Source organism: Acomys minous (genome assembly GCF_964271855.1).
Source record: "Acomys minous genome assembly, chromosome: 17".
In the NCBI taxonomy this organism is placed as follows: domain Eukaryota; kingdom Metazoa; phylum Chordata; class Mammalia; order Rodentia; family Muridae; genus Acomys; species Acomys minous.
Genome location: NC_140500.1, coordinates 21,433,550 through 21,446,493, shown reverse-complemented (window position 1 = coordinate 21,446,493; position 12,944 = coordinate 21,433,550). Strand labels below are relative to the sequence as shown.

The following is a 12,944-nucleotide window of genomic DNA, read 5'->3' as shown; positions in this document are numbered from 1 at the left end:
TGCCAAAAGAATCTTTTTAAATTGCTTTTACAACCAACTACTTTTTCTTTAGAAAAATTTTATGTATATTCATTATGCATAGTATTGTGTACCTTAAAATTATTTTTGGGGAGAGTGTCCTATTTGGCCCAATCTTGCCTTGAGTTTTGGCAGCTAAGGATGACCTTGAACTTTTGACCTTTTGCTTCTACCTATGTGCTGGGATTACAGGCCATGTACCATCATACCTGGCTGTGTATGGTGCTGGGAATTGAATCAAGGAATTGGTGCATGCTAGGCAAGCATCTTACCAACCAAGCCCCACTATAAGTTGTTGCCCAGGCTATTCTTTTTGTCCTCTTGTCTCAGCCTTTGTGTGGCTCAGAATAGCTAAGGTTTATACCATTAGGCCTGAAATTTTATTTTACTGTCCGGGTCACACTATGTAGCCCCACTATGTTATTGTGGAATGCCCAGCTGGCCTCAGGCCCAGTTCTCCCTCAGCTTCCTGGGTGCTGAGATTACAGGTGTGAAGTGATCAATTTAAAAGAGAAAAGCTTAGCCCTTTATGGTGGCACATGTCATTAATCCTGGCATTCAAGAGGCAACAAAGGGATCTCTTAAGTTCAAGGACATTCTGGTCTATGTAGGAAGTTCTAGGCCACCCAGGGCTACAAAGTGGGGCCTTATCTCAAAAATCAGATTGGGGAGGGAGAGGGACAAGAAAACTTATTTTGGTTTCTCATTTCAGAAGCTTCAGCTGATGGTTAGTAGGTCATGGGCAGTGGGCGTGGCTTAACAGGGTGGGTGTACTGAGGAAACTGCTCATAGGGCAGTAAAGAAGCAAAGAGACAAGAACAGACTGCTGTCTGAATAGCTCCCTCCAGTGCATGGTTCAGTGATGTAACTTCTTCCACGGCGTCTGTACTCCATGGAGGGCCCACCACTTTCCAGTTACACCAGAGACTGCTTATCCGAGCCATAAAGCAACATGGTTCAGAATTCAGAAGGGAAAAGTGTTTCCACCCTGTTCCTCTTGCCTACTTCTCTTCTGTGGACAATTGTTTCTAGTTTAATTGTGTGTGTGTGTGTGTGTGTGTGTGTGTGTCAGTGTCAGTGTCTGTCGAGGAGTTTCAGCGAATGGTTGGAGAAGTACAGGTTAAGTATATCTCATCTGAAATGCTTGCAACCAAAATTGTTTCAGATATGGAAGGATTTTGGATTTTAAATATATTTAGAGACTTGGCTAAACATCTGTTCATCAAAGATCTGACATCTGAACTTCTTCATATTGACATTCTGTTCAAAAGGCACTTGTGTGTGTTGAGGGAGAGAGTGCTGGAGAGATGGTTCAGCAGTTAGAGCTCTGGCTCCAGAGTTTGATTCCTCACACCCACGTGGTGTGGTGTACACAAGCATTTGCAGCTCCAGGATATGCTGTCATCTCCTGGTCTCCTCGGGTACCAGGTGTGATTGTGGTGCACAGACTTACGTGCAGGCAAAACACACACATAAAACTTTTTAAATTAAAAATTTCAAAGGCAGTTACGATTTTTAGACATTTCAGTTTCATATTTTTAGATTTTGTTTTCTTTATTAGTGGTGACCAGCCTTTCTGTAATTCGGTTGTGTAGGCCCTTAGGTTGTGCCTTGAAACCTTGTTTCTTTTTTACATTTATTGGAGTGTGGGTGTGGGTACATGAGGGACAGAAGACAGCTTGCAGAGAGTTGTTTCCTCCCGTGTGGGTCCTAGGATCAGATGGGAGGTGGGGCTTGGCAGTAAGTGCCTTCCCCCTCTGAACTATTCCTTGCATCGCAGGCATGCAGGGAGTTTGTGCTTAGGTTGTAAACAATGGCTTTACTCTGTCACAAGGGTCACTTGGATTTTGCTTTCTTTTGATACTTGGTCTGTGTCAGTGAATTCTGGCCTTGAATTCACTGTGTAATTGAAGTTGATCTTTACCTTCTGATTTTTCTGGCTCTGCTTCCCAAGGCCTAGTTTTCAGGCACACACTACCATTCGTGCTTTATGCATTGCACGGGGTCAAACCTGGGGCCAAGCACCCTGCCAACTGAACTATAGTCCCCAGCCCAGGGGTGCACTTAATCAGTATTTCTGTAGTGTCTGAAGGGAATCTTAAAGTTGGTAAGAAATGAAGAGCCAAGCTGGGCAGTGCTGGCACATGGCTCCTTATGAGTTTCAGGTCAGCATGGTCTAAGAGTGAGTTCCAGGATAGCCAGGACTACACAGAGGAACCTTGTCTGAAAAAAAAACAAAAGAAAAAGAGGGATGAAACCATTGAGATACTTGATATTCCCCCCCCCCTTTCTGTCTCTGTGTGTGTAGTTTTGTAACTTTGTTTTCTCTTTTCAAACAGTTGCTAATTTTTTCTGAGGTTAATTAGGAGCAGAATGTTTAATGCCCTGAGCGTCTCTTGCAGTGTTTGCAGGTCTCTTGCCCCTTTCGTCTGCTTGCCAAGGCGCTAACCTTCCTCTTTCTGTCTTCCCACTTCTGGATGTTGCCCTAGGAAGGGATGGAAGCTGCACAGTGACTCTTCCTTTTGTCTTATCAGAGTTTTCCCTCTCACGGTTTTCTTTCATCAGGCTGACTGCTAATCTGCACATAACCTTTGAGGAGCCATGTCTTGTCTGTTAAATTTCTTCCAAGTTTTTAGGTCCAAGCAGGCACATCAAGTATTTACAAATCCAGCCGTGCAAAGGAGCTGGCAGATGGGAACTGTGAGGGCCAGGGGTAGCTGGTGGTGCTGACTTCAGCACCCCTGAGTCCTGGCCCTCCCTCTGTCCCAGGAGGAAGAGGAGGTAGAACGGGAAATCATAAAACAGGAAGAAAGTGTGGATCCTGACTACTGGGAGAAATTGCTGCGGCACCATTATGAGCAGCAGCAAGAAGATCTAGCCCGAAATCTGGGCAAAGGAAAAAGAATCCGTAAACAGGTCAACTACAATGATGGCTCACAGGAGGACCGAGGTGTGTGTGGCCGGCCCCGCCCCCCACCCACGGGCCGTTCCACTAGAGCAGTGGGCCCCGCTCATCTGCCCTCTCTCCCTCCAGATTGGCAGGACGACCAGTCCGACAACCAGTCCGATTACTCAGTGGCCTCAGAGGAAGGTGATGAAGACTTTGATGAACGATCAGAAGGTGAGAGTGAGGCCATCTTGCCAGTTCTGTAGCTGTTCCATTGTTTACTGTCTAAGAAGTGTCACTCACGCATCATTTCTTTTCACAGCTCCCCGCAGGCCCAGTCGCAAGGGCCTGCGGAACGATAAAGATAAGCCATTACCTCCTCTGCTGGCCCGTGTTGGTGGGAATATTGAAGTAAGTACCATGTGACCCTACAGTGGGGCGACAGGGACCAGAGAGTACTTGGGTGGGAAGACACCATGCTTCCTCTTACAGTGGTTCTTTTTCCTTAGGTGCTTGGTTTTAATGCTCGTCAACGAAAAGCATTTCTTAATGCAATTATGCGATATGGCATGCCACCGCAGGATGCTTTTACCACTCAGTGGCTTGTGAGAGATCTTCGAGGCAAGTCAGAGAAAGAATTTAAGTAAGTTGAGGCCTGGGTGTCCCAGTTGGAGCCAGGGCTCTACTGTGTGTGCTGTCTACAGGCCTAGCCCGTGTTGTTGAAGGAAAGGAGTGTTGCTAGCTGCAATGGGCAGGTGTTGTGTTGGTGCTTGTTAGAGTTGGGTTCTTTGGCTTCCTTCAAGAGGCCTGGGCCACGGTGTGGCTCTGAGATGAGCGCTGCAGGGCATCGTAGGCCTCACCTGAGGTGGAGCCAGCGCCAGTGTCTAATGAGCTCTCGCCTTAGCTCTGGTCTCTTTTTCTACAGGGCTTACGTATCACTCTTCATGCGGCATTTATGTGAGCCTGGGGCAGATGGGGCCGAGACTTTTGCTGACGGCGTCCCCCGGGAAGGCCTGTCTCGTCAGCATGTCCTTACTAGGATTGGTGTGATGTCCCTGATTCGAAAGAAGGTGAGTCCCAAGCCTGTTTTCAGTTTTAAAGATTTCTAGAGTAATGGGGCCAGTAGGTAGGAAAGCTAGAAATGGATCTTGTTTGTTTGTTTCTCTGTGGAGCCCTGGCTGTCCTGGTCTTGCTTTGCAGACCAGGCTGGCCTCGAACTCAGCAGAGTTCCTGCCTCTGCTTCCTCAAGTGCTGGGATTACAAGCGTAGGCCACCGTGCCCTGCTATTGGAAATGAGTCTTTAACTTGCTGTTCTTTGATGTAGGTTCAGGAATTTGAACATGTTAATGGGCGCTGGAGCATGCCCGAACTGGCTGAAGTAGAGGAAAACAAGAAAATGTCTCAGCCAGGGTCACCCTCTCCAAAGACTCCTACACCCTCCACACCTGGGGACACACAACCCAATACTCCTGCACCAGTGCCACCTGCTGGTAAGTCTGCCTGTTTTGCCATTTCTGTCCTTTTAAGAAAACAATTAAATTCGTCCTGTGCCTTTTTCTGCTACCCTGTGCTCAGTATTAACAGGGTGGTCTGGCAGGACACACAGCAATTTCCCTCTCAGTTTAGGAGAGCTGTCCTAAGAAAAGGGCTGGCTCTTAAAGGTGCGAGAGGACAGTCTAGGAGGAGACAGACAGAGCATGGCTTCTCTGGCCTAGGGCTTTCCTAATTGGTTGTCTTCTATTGGTCTACAGAGGATGGGATAAAAATAGAGGAAAATAGCGTTAAAGAAGAAGAGAGCACAGAAGGAGAAAAGGAAGTAAAATCTACGGTCCCTGAGGTAACTGTGGAGGTAAGAGATCAGGTGACTGGATGCTATGCCAACATTACACGTCTCCAGGATTCAGACCATTTGCTTCAACTTCTGTCTTCTGTTCCTTTGAAGAGTGCACAGCCTCCTGCCCCCGCCCCTGCCCCTGCCCCTGAGGATGAAAAGGCCCCCGTTGAACCTCCTGAGGGAGAGGAGAAGGTGGAAAAGGCAGAGGTGAAGGAGAGAACAGAGGAGCCTATGGAGACGGAGCCCAAAGGTATATATATGTGTGTGTGTGTGTGTGTGTGTGTGTGTGCGCGCGCACGCGCGCGCACGCCGAAAGGCGCTCCAGGTTGCTCTGTAGTTGTAGATGCTACTGACTTTTGAACTATCAGGAACTATCAGGAAGGGACCCTGCTTTGACATCTATGCAGCTCTGTTCCTAGAAGTGCTGATGGGACGCTGTTGCGGTGTCGGGGACAGAGCTGGTTTTCTTTCTTAGGGTTCTCAGTGTCTTCTGATCTCTAGGTGCAACTGAGGCGGAGAAGGTGGAGACCAAGGCCGCAGACCTGACCCCTATCGTGGTGGAAGACAAAGGTTGGTGTGCGGAGGAGCACATAACCCATACTACCTCATTACCTGTTACTATAACCGTATTATTCCAAGACAAATGACTGTTTCAAAGTTGAGTTGTTAGGGAGCTGGCTGGTGAATCATTTTTGTGGGTCTGGAAGACTTGAGTGTGTGACAGACACAGCAGGCAGTGCTGTGGACGAGGGCTTTAGTGCTGGCTTTCAGACTGGAGCTGACATTGTTTCACCTTTGGTGTACCCTGCAGAAGAGAAGAAAGAGGAAGAGGAGAAAAAGGAAGTGATGCTTCAGAATGGAGAAACTCCAAAGGACCTTAGTGATGAGAAGCAGAAGAAAAACATCAAGCAGCGCTTCATGTTCAACATTGCAGACGGCGGTTTCACTGGTATGGATATGGGGGTCCTGTGAAGTTGGGGTTCTTGTCAGAAATTAGGGTACAGTCTGAACATGATGTGGACTGTTTGCTTCTCTGGGTTCTGTGTTAGGGAGCTAGAACTGGACCATACTGAGGTGAATACAGGGGACAAGAAGAGCTTCTGGTTTTCCTCTTTGGGTTTTTGAGACGGGGTCTTACTCTAGCTCTAGCTGTCCTACGACTCAGTATATAGAATATGGTGTGCACCACCTTACCAGCACACCTAACTTTTTAAAAAATTTTAATTCTCACAGGTATTTGTCTTTTTTCCACTCTAACCTTTCTCTGAATTCCTTCTCAGAGTTGCACTCCCTTTGGCAGAATGAGGAGCGGGCGGCCACAGTCACTAAGAAGACTTACGAGATTTGGCACCGCCGCCATGACTACTGGCTGCTGGCTGGCATTATAAAGTATCCTTGCCTGAGTCGCGACGGGGGCTTATGTGCGGGGATCTGAAGGCTTTAGTCTGAGGCTCTTGTTTCCTTTGTTTTTCCTGAGCGCTTTTTAAATAGCCATGGCTATGCCCGGTGGCAGGACATCCAGAATGACCCACGGTACGCCATCCTCAATGAGCCTTTCAAGGGCGAAATGAACCGTGGCAATTTTCTAGAGATCAAGAATAAGTTTCTAGCTCGAAGATTCAAGGTGAGCAGAATGGGACAAAGTTGGTCCTGAAGGTCTCTGCAGAAGGTTCTGTAAAAGAGGCTCCATTCATTCAACCACATTTGTGTCCTATTCCCAAGATATTTACCTTATTTTATGTGTATGATGTTTTGCCTGTGTGTGTGTCTGTGCACCATGTCTTTTGTCCGATGCCCACAGAGGGCATAAGATCCCCCTAAATTGAAGTTACAGACGGTAGCGAGCCACTCGGCTTTTCAGTAGCTGAACCTGGGTTCTCTGCAGCCAGTGCTCTTCACCAAGCCGTGTTCCCGCCCTATAGCTTGTCTTTTTGTGCTCATGACTTTTCCTTCCAAGTGACTAGGTGACAAGAGATCAAGATATAGACGTGGAGGCTGAGTGAGCCAATGTAGTCTACGTAGCCAGCTTTATTCAGGCCAGCCAAGGCTACATAGACATAGAGTTATAGGAGTAGTGGCTGTTCCTAACGAGTGACACAGACTAGTTCAGTGGGTTTTATGGGGAACTCTGTAGGTCAAGGTGTTCAACCTGAAAAGTTACAGAAGGAGTAAATTGGATCCCTGAGGAGGTAGAGCTGTGAGTAGCTAGGGTACTTTTTTTGGTGTGCGCACAGTATTTGTGTGGATAAAGGGAAGGCTGGGTGCAAAGAGAAGCTACACAGTGAATCCTATTTCCAGCGTTGCCCCGAGACAGCCTCACACAAGTATTCAGCAGCTGTTTACTGAGTATACCCTCTATGGAGAGATCAAGGAGGACACTAAAGGAGTAAGATTCCGGTCTCCTAAGATGAGTGTACTTGGGGGAACAGAAAAAGTATACCTTTAGGTGTTCTGTACCAACTGTGAGTGGTGGCGTCGGGACATGGGAACAGATTAAGTGTGGTGTTTATTTTCCAGGTTTATTTTGAAGTGGATGACATTGTGTACGTTATGGGGAGGAGGCTACTGAATGCCCTAAGGAAGTTCTACAGGGCTGTTGTTGGGAGGTCGCTCACGATCTTCTTTTAAGCCTTGATAGAAACAACAGAGATTATTACTGAGCAGGAACACAGGGTTTGTTCTGTGAAAAATGTTTGTGCTGAGCAGTGGTGGGAGGTTAAGAGCTGGAGGCTGGTAAGCACAGCACCAGAACCCCAGCAGGACGCGGCGTCAGAAGCAGGAGTGTGGCTTACTAGTTCGTAAGTAGCCACCGGAGGTTTTTGCGTAGGATCAAGGAAAATGAAAACATTGAAAAGATTACAGTTATAGTTGTGAGATATTAAGAGCACCTGTGATGCTAGTTGTAGAGATAGGAAAGTTAAAAAGAGAACGACACCAAGGCAGGTGTGGTGGTGCAGGCCTTTAATCCCAGCACTAGAGAGGTAGAGGCAGGTGGCAGGTGGCAGGTGGATCACCGTGAGTTCAAGGCCAGCCTGGTCTACAAAGCAAGCACAGGCCAAGGCTACACAGAAAACTTGTTTAAAAAAACCAAAACCAAAACCAAAAACAACTAAAAAAAGAATCGAACCAAAGGATTTCTGGGCCTGGTGATGACTGTAGAGTTGGCAAAACTTTTCTATGAAAGGGCCAGATAGCCAGCAAATAATGCGTCCTGAGCCTTACAGCCTCTTTTGCAAGTCCATAGCTGTCATGGAAAGCGGTAGGAGTAGGGGACACATAAATGAGTCCTAATAAGGTGACAAATGAGTCCTAATAAGGCGACAGCGCACGCCTTTAGCCCTAGTGCTCTGGAGGCAGAGACAGGCGGAGTGTGACTTCAAGGACAGCCTGGTCTGCAGAATGAGTTACAGGACAGCCAAGGTAACATAGAGAAACCCTGTCTCAAACAACCAAAAGTTCCAATAAAATTTCTGTTTATGGATGGGAATTCCATATAATTCTCAAAAAGCAGCATGTGCTAATCTTCTTTTTACTTTTCTCCACAGCCATTTATCTATAATGTAGAACTTCCTTCTTAGCTCTTGGGCTATACCAAAACTGGCCATGAGCAAGATTGGGTCTTTTTTTTTTTTTTTTTTTTTTTTAAGATTTATTTATTTACTATGTATACAGCATTCTGCCTACATGTACACCTGCAGATCTCATTATAGATGGTTGTGAGCCACCATGTGTTTGTGGGAATTGAACTCAGGACCTTTTCAAGAACAACTGTGTTCTTAACCTTTGAGCCATCTCTCCAGCCCCAACTCTTGAGTTCTGAGTTTGATGCATAGTAGTTAGACCCCAAAGTAGCTAATGTCTTCAGTTAGCTTGAGTCAGAGCGAAAGGTGCTCGTTAGAGCACAGAGGCTTGTAGAAAAGGTGAGTTTAGTTTTAGGAAAGTTGCTTAGCATTTGTCACAAAATAACACCTCTTCAGCTGCCTTCCACTGTCCACCAGTGGGAGCTAAACCCTCCGTGTGTAGGCGGCACGGTGAGGCGCAGCAGCTAACCTGCAGAGCAGTGCTGGCTGGTATTTTGGACATGTCTTGAGAGAGAGCTTTAAAAGAACAGCAGTAATTAGGTGTGATGGCCGTGCCTACAGCACCAGTGCTTGGGAGTTTGAGGCAGGAGTGTAAGTATAGGATCAACTTAGAAAACTTAAAAAGACCTGAAGCAGCACCTGCCTGTAACTCGGTACTTGCATAGTGGAAGCAGGAGGATCAGGAGTTCAGTGTCATCCTTAGCTAAATAGTTTGAGGCTAGCCTGAGCTACAGTAGGATCTGTCTCAAACAACCCTTCTTAAAACAAGGCTAAAAAGCTGGGCATGGTGGTACACACCTTTAATCCCAGCACTTGGGCGGCAGAGGCAGGTGTATTGCTTTGAGTTCAAGGCCAGCCTAGTCTACAGAATGAGTCCAGGACAGCCAGGGATACAGAGAGATTCTGTCTTCAAAAAACCAACAAACAACCAACCAAACAAACAAACAAAAAACCCCCCAAACCAAGGCTAAAGCCTAGTGCAGTGGTTCATGCCTGTAATTCCAGCATTTGGGGAGGCAGAGGCAGGAGGTTCTATGAGTTCGAGGCCAGTGTGGTCTGCAAAACAAGTCCAGGACAGCCAGGGCTACACAGAGAAACCCTGTCTTGGAAAACAAACAACCCTCCCCCCAAACAACAACAACAACAAAACAAAACCCAAGGTTGAAAACCTGTAGAATGCTCACAACCAGGGTCAGGGGAAGTGAGTTGGTGAGGGAAACACAGTATGTATACCAGAAATAGATGTCTGGGAAAGAACTTTCAAGCGATGAAAACTCTGTAATTTATGAACTTACGTTCTCAGGGAGAGGCAGATGGAACTCCTTCAGTTTGAGGCCTGCATAGTCTACACAGTGAGTTCCAGGCCAGCCAGGGCTATAGAAAGAGACCTTGTCTTGAACTAAAATTTTGCCACTTGGAGTATATTTCAGAAATGTGCATGTAAAACAACTGCCTTCAAGAACATAGAGGCCTGGAGAGATGGCTCAGAGGTTAAGAGCACTGGCTGCTCTTCCAAGGGTCCTGAGCTCAATTCCCAGCAACCACATGGTGGTTTGCAGCCATCTAGAGTGAGACCTGGTGCCCTCTTCTGGCCTGCAGATGTGCACTGCATATATAATAAATAAATCTTTTTTAAAAAAGATTTATTTATTTAATGTATATGAGCACTCTATCTGCATGTACACTGCAGGCCAGAAAAGGGCCTCAGATCCCTATGTAGGTGGCTGTGAGCCACCATGTGGTTGCTGGGAATTAAACTCAGGACCCTTGGAAGAGCAGCCAGTGCTCATCTTTTAAAACTTAAACATAGAAGGGCTGGGCAGTGGTGGCGCATGCCTTTAATCCCAGCACTTGGGAGGCAGAGGCAGATGGATCTTTGTGAGTTTGAGGCCAGCCTGGTCTACAAAGTGAGTCCAAGATAGTCAAGGCTACACAGAGAAACCCTGTCTCAAAAAACAAACAAAAACCAAAAAGCCCAGAAACAAAAACATAGAAGGATTGCCTTTTAGAAGAGAGGCATGTACAAGATAAAACAAATAATGAATAGGAGGATAATATTTGTTGCTGAGGCTGAAACCAAGGAGTCTGTGTGTGTGTGTGTGTGTGTGTGCGTGTGCGCGCGCGCTCTTCTGCTGAGGTGTACTCCAACTTAACAGGAGCAGTAATAACAATTAATGTGTCTGTGATGTTGGAGTCTATTTGTTCTGAGCCAGGATCTATTATATAATAACCGAGCTAGCCTCTAACTTGTAATTCTCTTTATTCAGGGTGCTGAGAAACTTATTTTTGCAAAGTCAAAGCCTAGGCTGGGGATATAGCTCAGTTAGTACAGTCTTTGCCTAGAATGCACAAAGTCAGCACCCCTTAAAGCAACATGTGCATGCCTAGACTCTCACGACACAGAGCTTAGAGGCAGGAAGAGCAGGAGTTTAAGGTTGTCACCTGCTACATTGTAAGTTCGAGGCCAGCCTTGTGCTTTTGAGACTTTGCTTTTTATTTAGTTTTAAGAAGAAATCCAGATGGCCTGATTGATTCTTTTCGTTTTTTGAGCCAGGGTTTCTCTGTGACCTTGGCTGTCCTGGACTTACTTTGTAGACCAGGCTGGCCTTGAACTCACATAAATCTGACTGCCTCAGCCTCCTGAGTGCTGGGATTAAAGGTATGTTCCACCGTGTCAGGCTGCCTGATTGAGTCTTATGTCCATAGGATAGGTTACTGTCCCACTATTAAAAAATGCAAGGCTGGAGAGATGGCTCTGAGGTTAAGAGCACTGTCTGTTCTTCCAGAGGTCCTGAGTTTCTGAGTTCAATTCCCAGCAACCATATAGTGGTTTACAACCATCAATAATGTGATCTAATGCCCTCTTCTGGTCTGCAGGTATACATGTAGGCAGAACACTGTATACATAAAAATAAATCTTAAGTAAAAGAAAAACAAACAAAAAACAAGCTAGGCAGTGGTGGTGCATGTATTTAATCCCAATACTCAGGTGGCAGATGTCTGAATTCGAGGCCAGCTTGGTCTGTAGAGCGAGTTCCAGGTCAGCCAGGGCTGTTAGACAGAGAAACTGTGTCTCCAGAAAGAAGCACTTTAATCCTAATACTTGGGAGAGTGGATTTGGGTGAGTTTGTAGCCAGCCTGGTCTACAAGTAAATTTCAAGCTACCCAGAGCTACAGGCTGTGACCCTGCCTCAAAAACAAAAACTGTTTTTGTTAGGTGTGTTGGTGATGGTTCTTGCCTGCGGTCCCAGCTGCTCCCTGGTATTTGAGGCAATTTAAGATTTACTTATTTATAACCTACTTGTATATATCTGTAAATGTCCACACAAGTGTGGTTCAGTACAAGGCGGCTAACCAAGGTATTTGGGTGCTCTCTTTCATACCTCCTTCCTCTTATTCTTTTTTTAATTTATTATTTGGGGGGGGGGGTTGAGACAGGGTTTCTCTGTGTAGCCTTGGCTATCCTACACTCACTTTGTAGACCAGGCTGACCTTGAACTCACAGCTTAGCCACCAACGTGCTGGTATTAAAGGTGTGCACCACCACGCCTGGCTGCTAGATCTTATTAGAGATGGTTGTGAGCCACCATGTGGTTGCTGGGAATTGAATTCGGGACCTTTGGAAAAGCAAGGAGTGCTCCTAACCTCTGAGCCACCTCTCTAGCCCCCTTGTGATTGTTTGGCAAGTGCTCCTCACTGCTGTAGCATCTCTTCAGCCCCAGAGTTGCAATTGCAAGACCAGTCTGGGAAACAGCCATATTCTGTCTCAATTATCTCTTACCCCTCAAACTGGAAATGGTGCACATGCCTGTATTCCTAGCACTCAGGTAAGCAGAGGTAGGAGGGCAGGAGTTCAGGGTCATCCTAGGCACTCTGGAACTCCCAGCAATCCCCCTGCCTCTGCCTCCTGAGGGCTGGGATTAAAGACGTGCGCCATCACCGCAGCAGACGTTCTTTACAGGTTCTTGTTAGAGGAAGAGATGAGCTGAGAGGCCCATCAGTTAGAAAGTGGCCATTAGTCCAACCCCTTCTCTTTTCTCTCCTTGTGCAGCTCTTAGAACAAGCCCTGGTGATTGAGGAGCAGCTTCGCAGGGCGGCTTATCTGAACATGTCCGAGGACCCCTCTCACCCGTCTATGGCCCTTAACACCCGTTTTGCTGAGGTGGAGTGTTTGGCAGAAAGTCACCAGCACCTGTCCAAGGAGTCGATGGCAGGAAACAAGCCAGCCAATGCAGTCTTACACAAAGGTCGTCAGTGGCTCCCCTGCCTCCTGCTCCTTTGGTTCTGCGCTCTCCCATCCCCCATCCTAAACTTCCAAACTGTTTTCAGAGCCTGTGTAGAAGCTTAGAGTGGGTGCTGAGGATCTTTACTTTTGAGGCAGTCAGACAGTTTTCTTTAAACTCTTAGTATATTTAGATTCTTGAGTAATAGTGTCATCCGGGATAGTTTAGAGTTGACTTTCAGGTGATTTTAGATCCCTTCAAATTCTAGACCCTTTTCAACATTGTATTTCTAGTTAATATATTACGAGGGGTGGAGGATGAAATGAGGAAAAGGTGGGAGTCAGAGGTATCTGGAGACATCTAGAAGTGAAAGGCACGAATGCAGAGAGGGTCATAGGCAC

General features: G+C 46.6%; 1 protein-coding gene and 1 long non-coding RNA gene across 18 annotated transcripts in view; one reads left to right on the top strand and one right to left on the bottom strand.

Moving 5' to 3' along the window:
- LOC311587869 overlaps window positions 1–9,806 on the bottom strand; it is a 135,284-nt gene extending 125,478 nt beyond the window's left edge. Inside the window, exon 1 of the long non-coding RNA XR_014775988.1 lies at window positions 9,247–9,806. This is a non-coding gene — a long non-coding RNA (uncharacterized lncRNA). The remainder of the gene's footprint in view (window positions 1–9,246) is intronic.
- Window positions 1–12,944, top strand: part of CHD4 (chromodomain helicase DNA binding protein 4) — a 37,337-nt gene that overhangs the window by 22,866 nt on the left and 1,527 nt on the right. For 5 of the 17 annotated variants that reach the window (XM_084765046.1, XM_084765056.1, XM_084765043.1 and 2 more), the window contains 13 exons: window positions 2,788–2,968; window positions 3,053–3,139; window positions 3,228–3,316; window positions 3,415–3,548; window positions 3,831–3,975; window positions 4,230–4,395; window positions 4,657–4,754; window positions 4,848–4,989; window positions 5,241–5,309; window positions 5,551–5,688; window positions 6,020–6,128; window positions 6,231–6,363; window positions 12,372–12,567. In XM_084765046.1, coding sequence (XP_084621172.1) covers window positions 2,788–2,968; window positions 3,053–3,139; window positions 3,228–3,316; window positions 3,415–3,548; window positions 3,831–3,975; window positions 4,230–4,395; window positions 4,657–4,754; window positions 4,848–4,989; window positions 5,241–5,309; window positions 5,551–5,688; window positions 6,020–6,128; window positions 6,231–6,363; window positions 12,372–12,567 — 1,687 coding nt within the window. Of the gene's footprint in view, window positions 1–2,787; window positions 3,140–3,227; window positions 3,317–3,414; window positions 3,549–3,830; window positions 3,976–4,229; window positions 4,396–4,656; window positions 4,755–4,847; window positions 4,990–5,240; window positions 5,310–5,550; window positions 5,689–6,019; window positions 6,129–6,230; window positions 6,364–12,371; window positions 12,571–12,944 lie in introns of all 17 variants that reach the window. The other 12 variants (XM_084765045.1, XM_084765055.1, XM_084765042.1 and 9 more) reach the window with 5 other exon arrangements.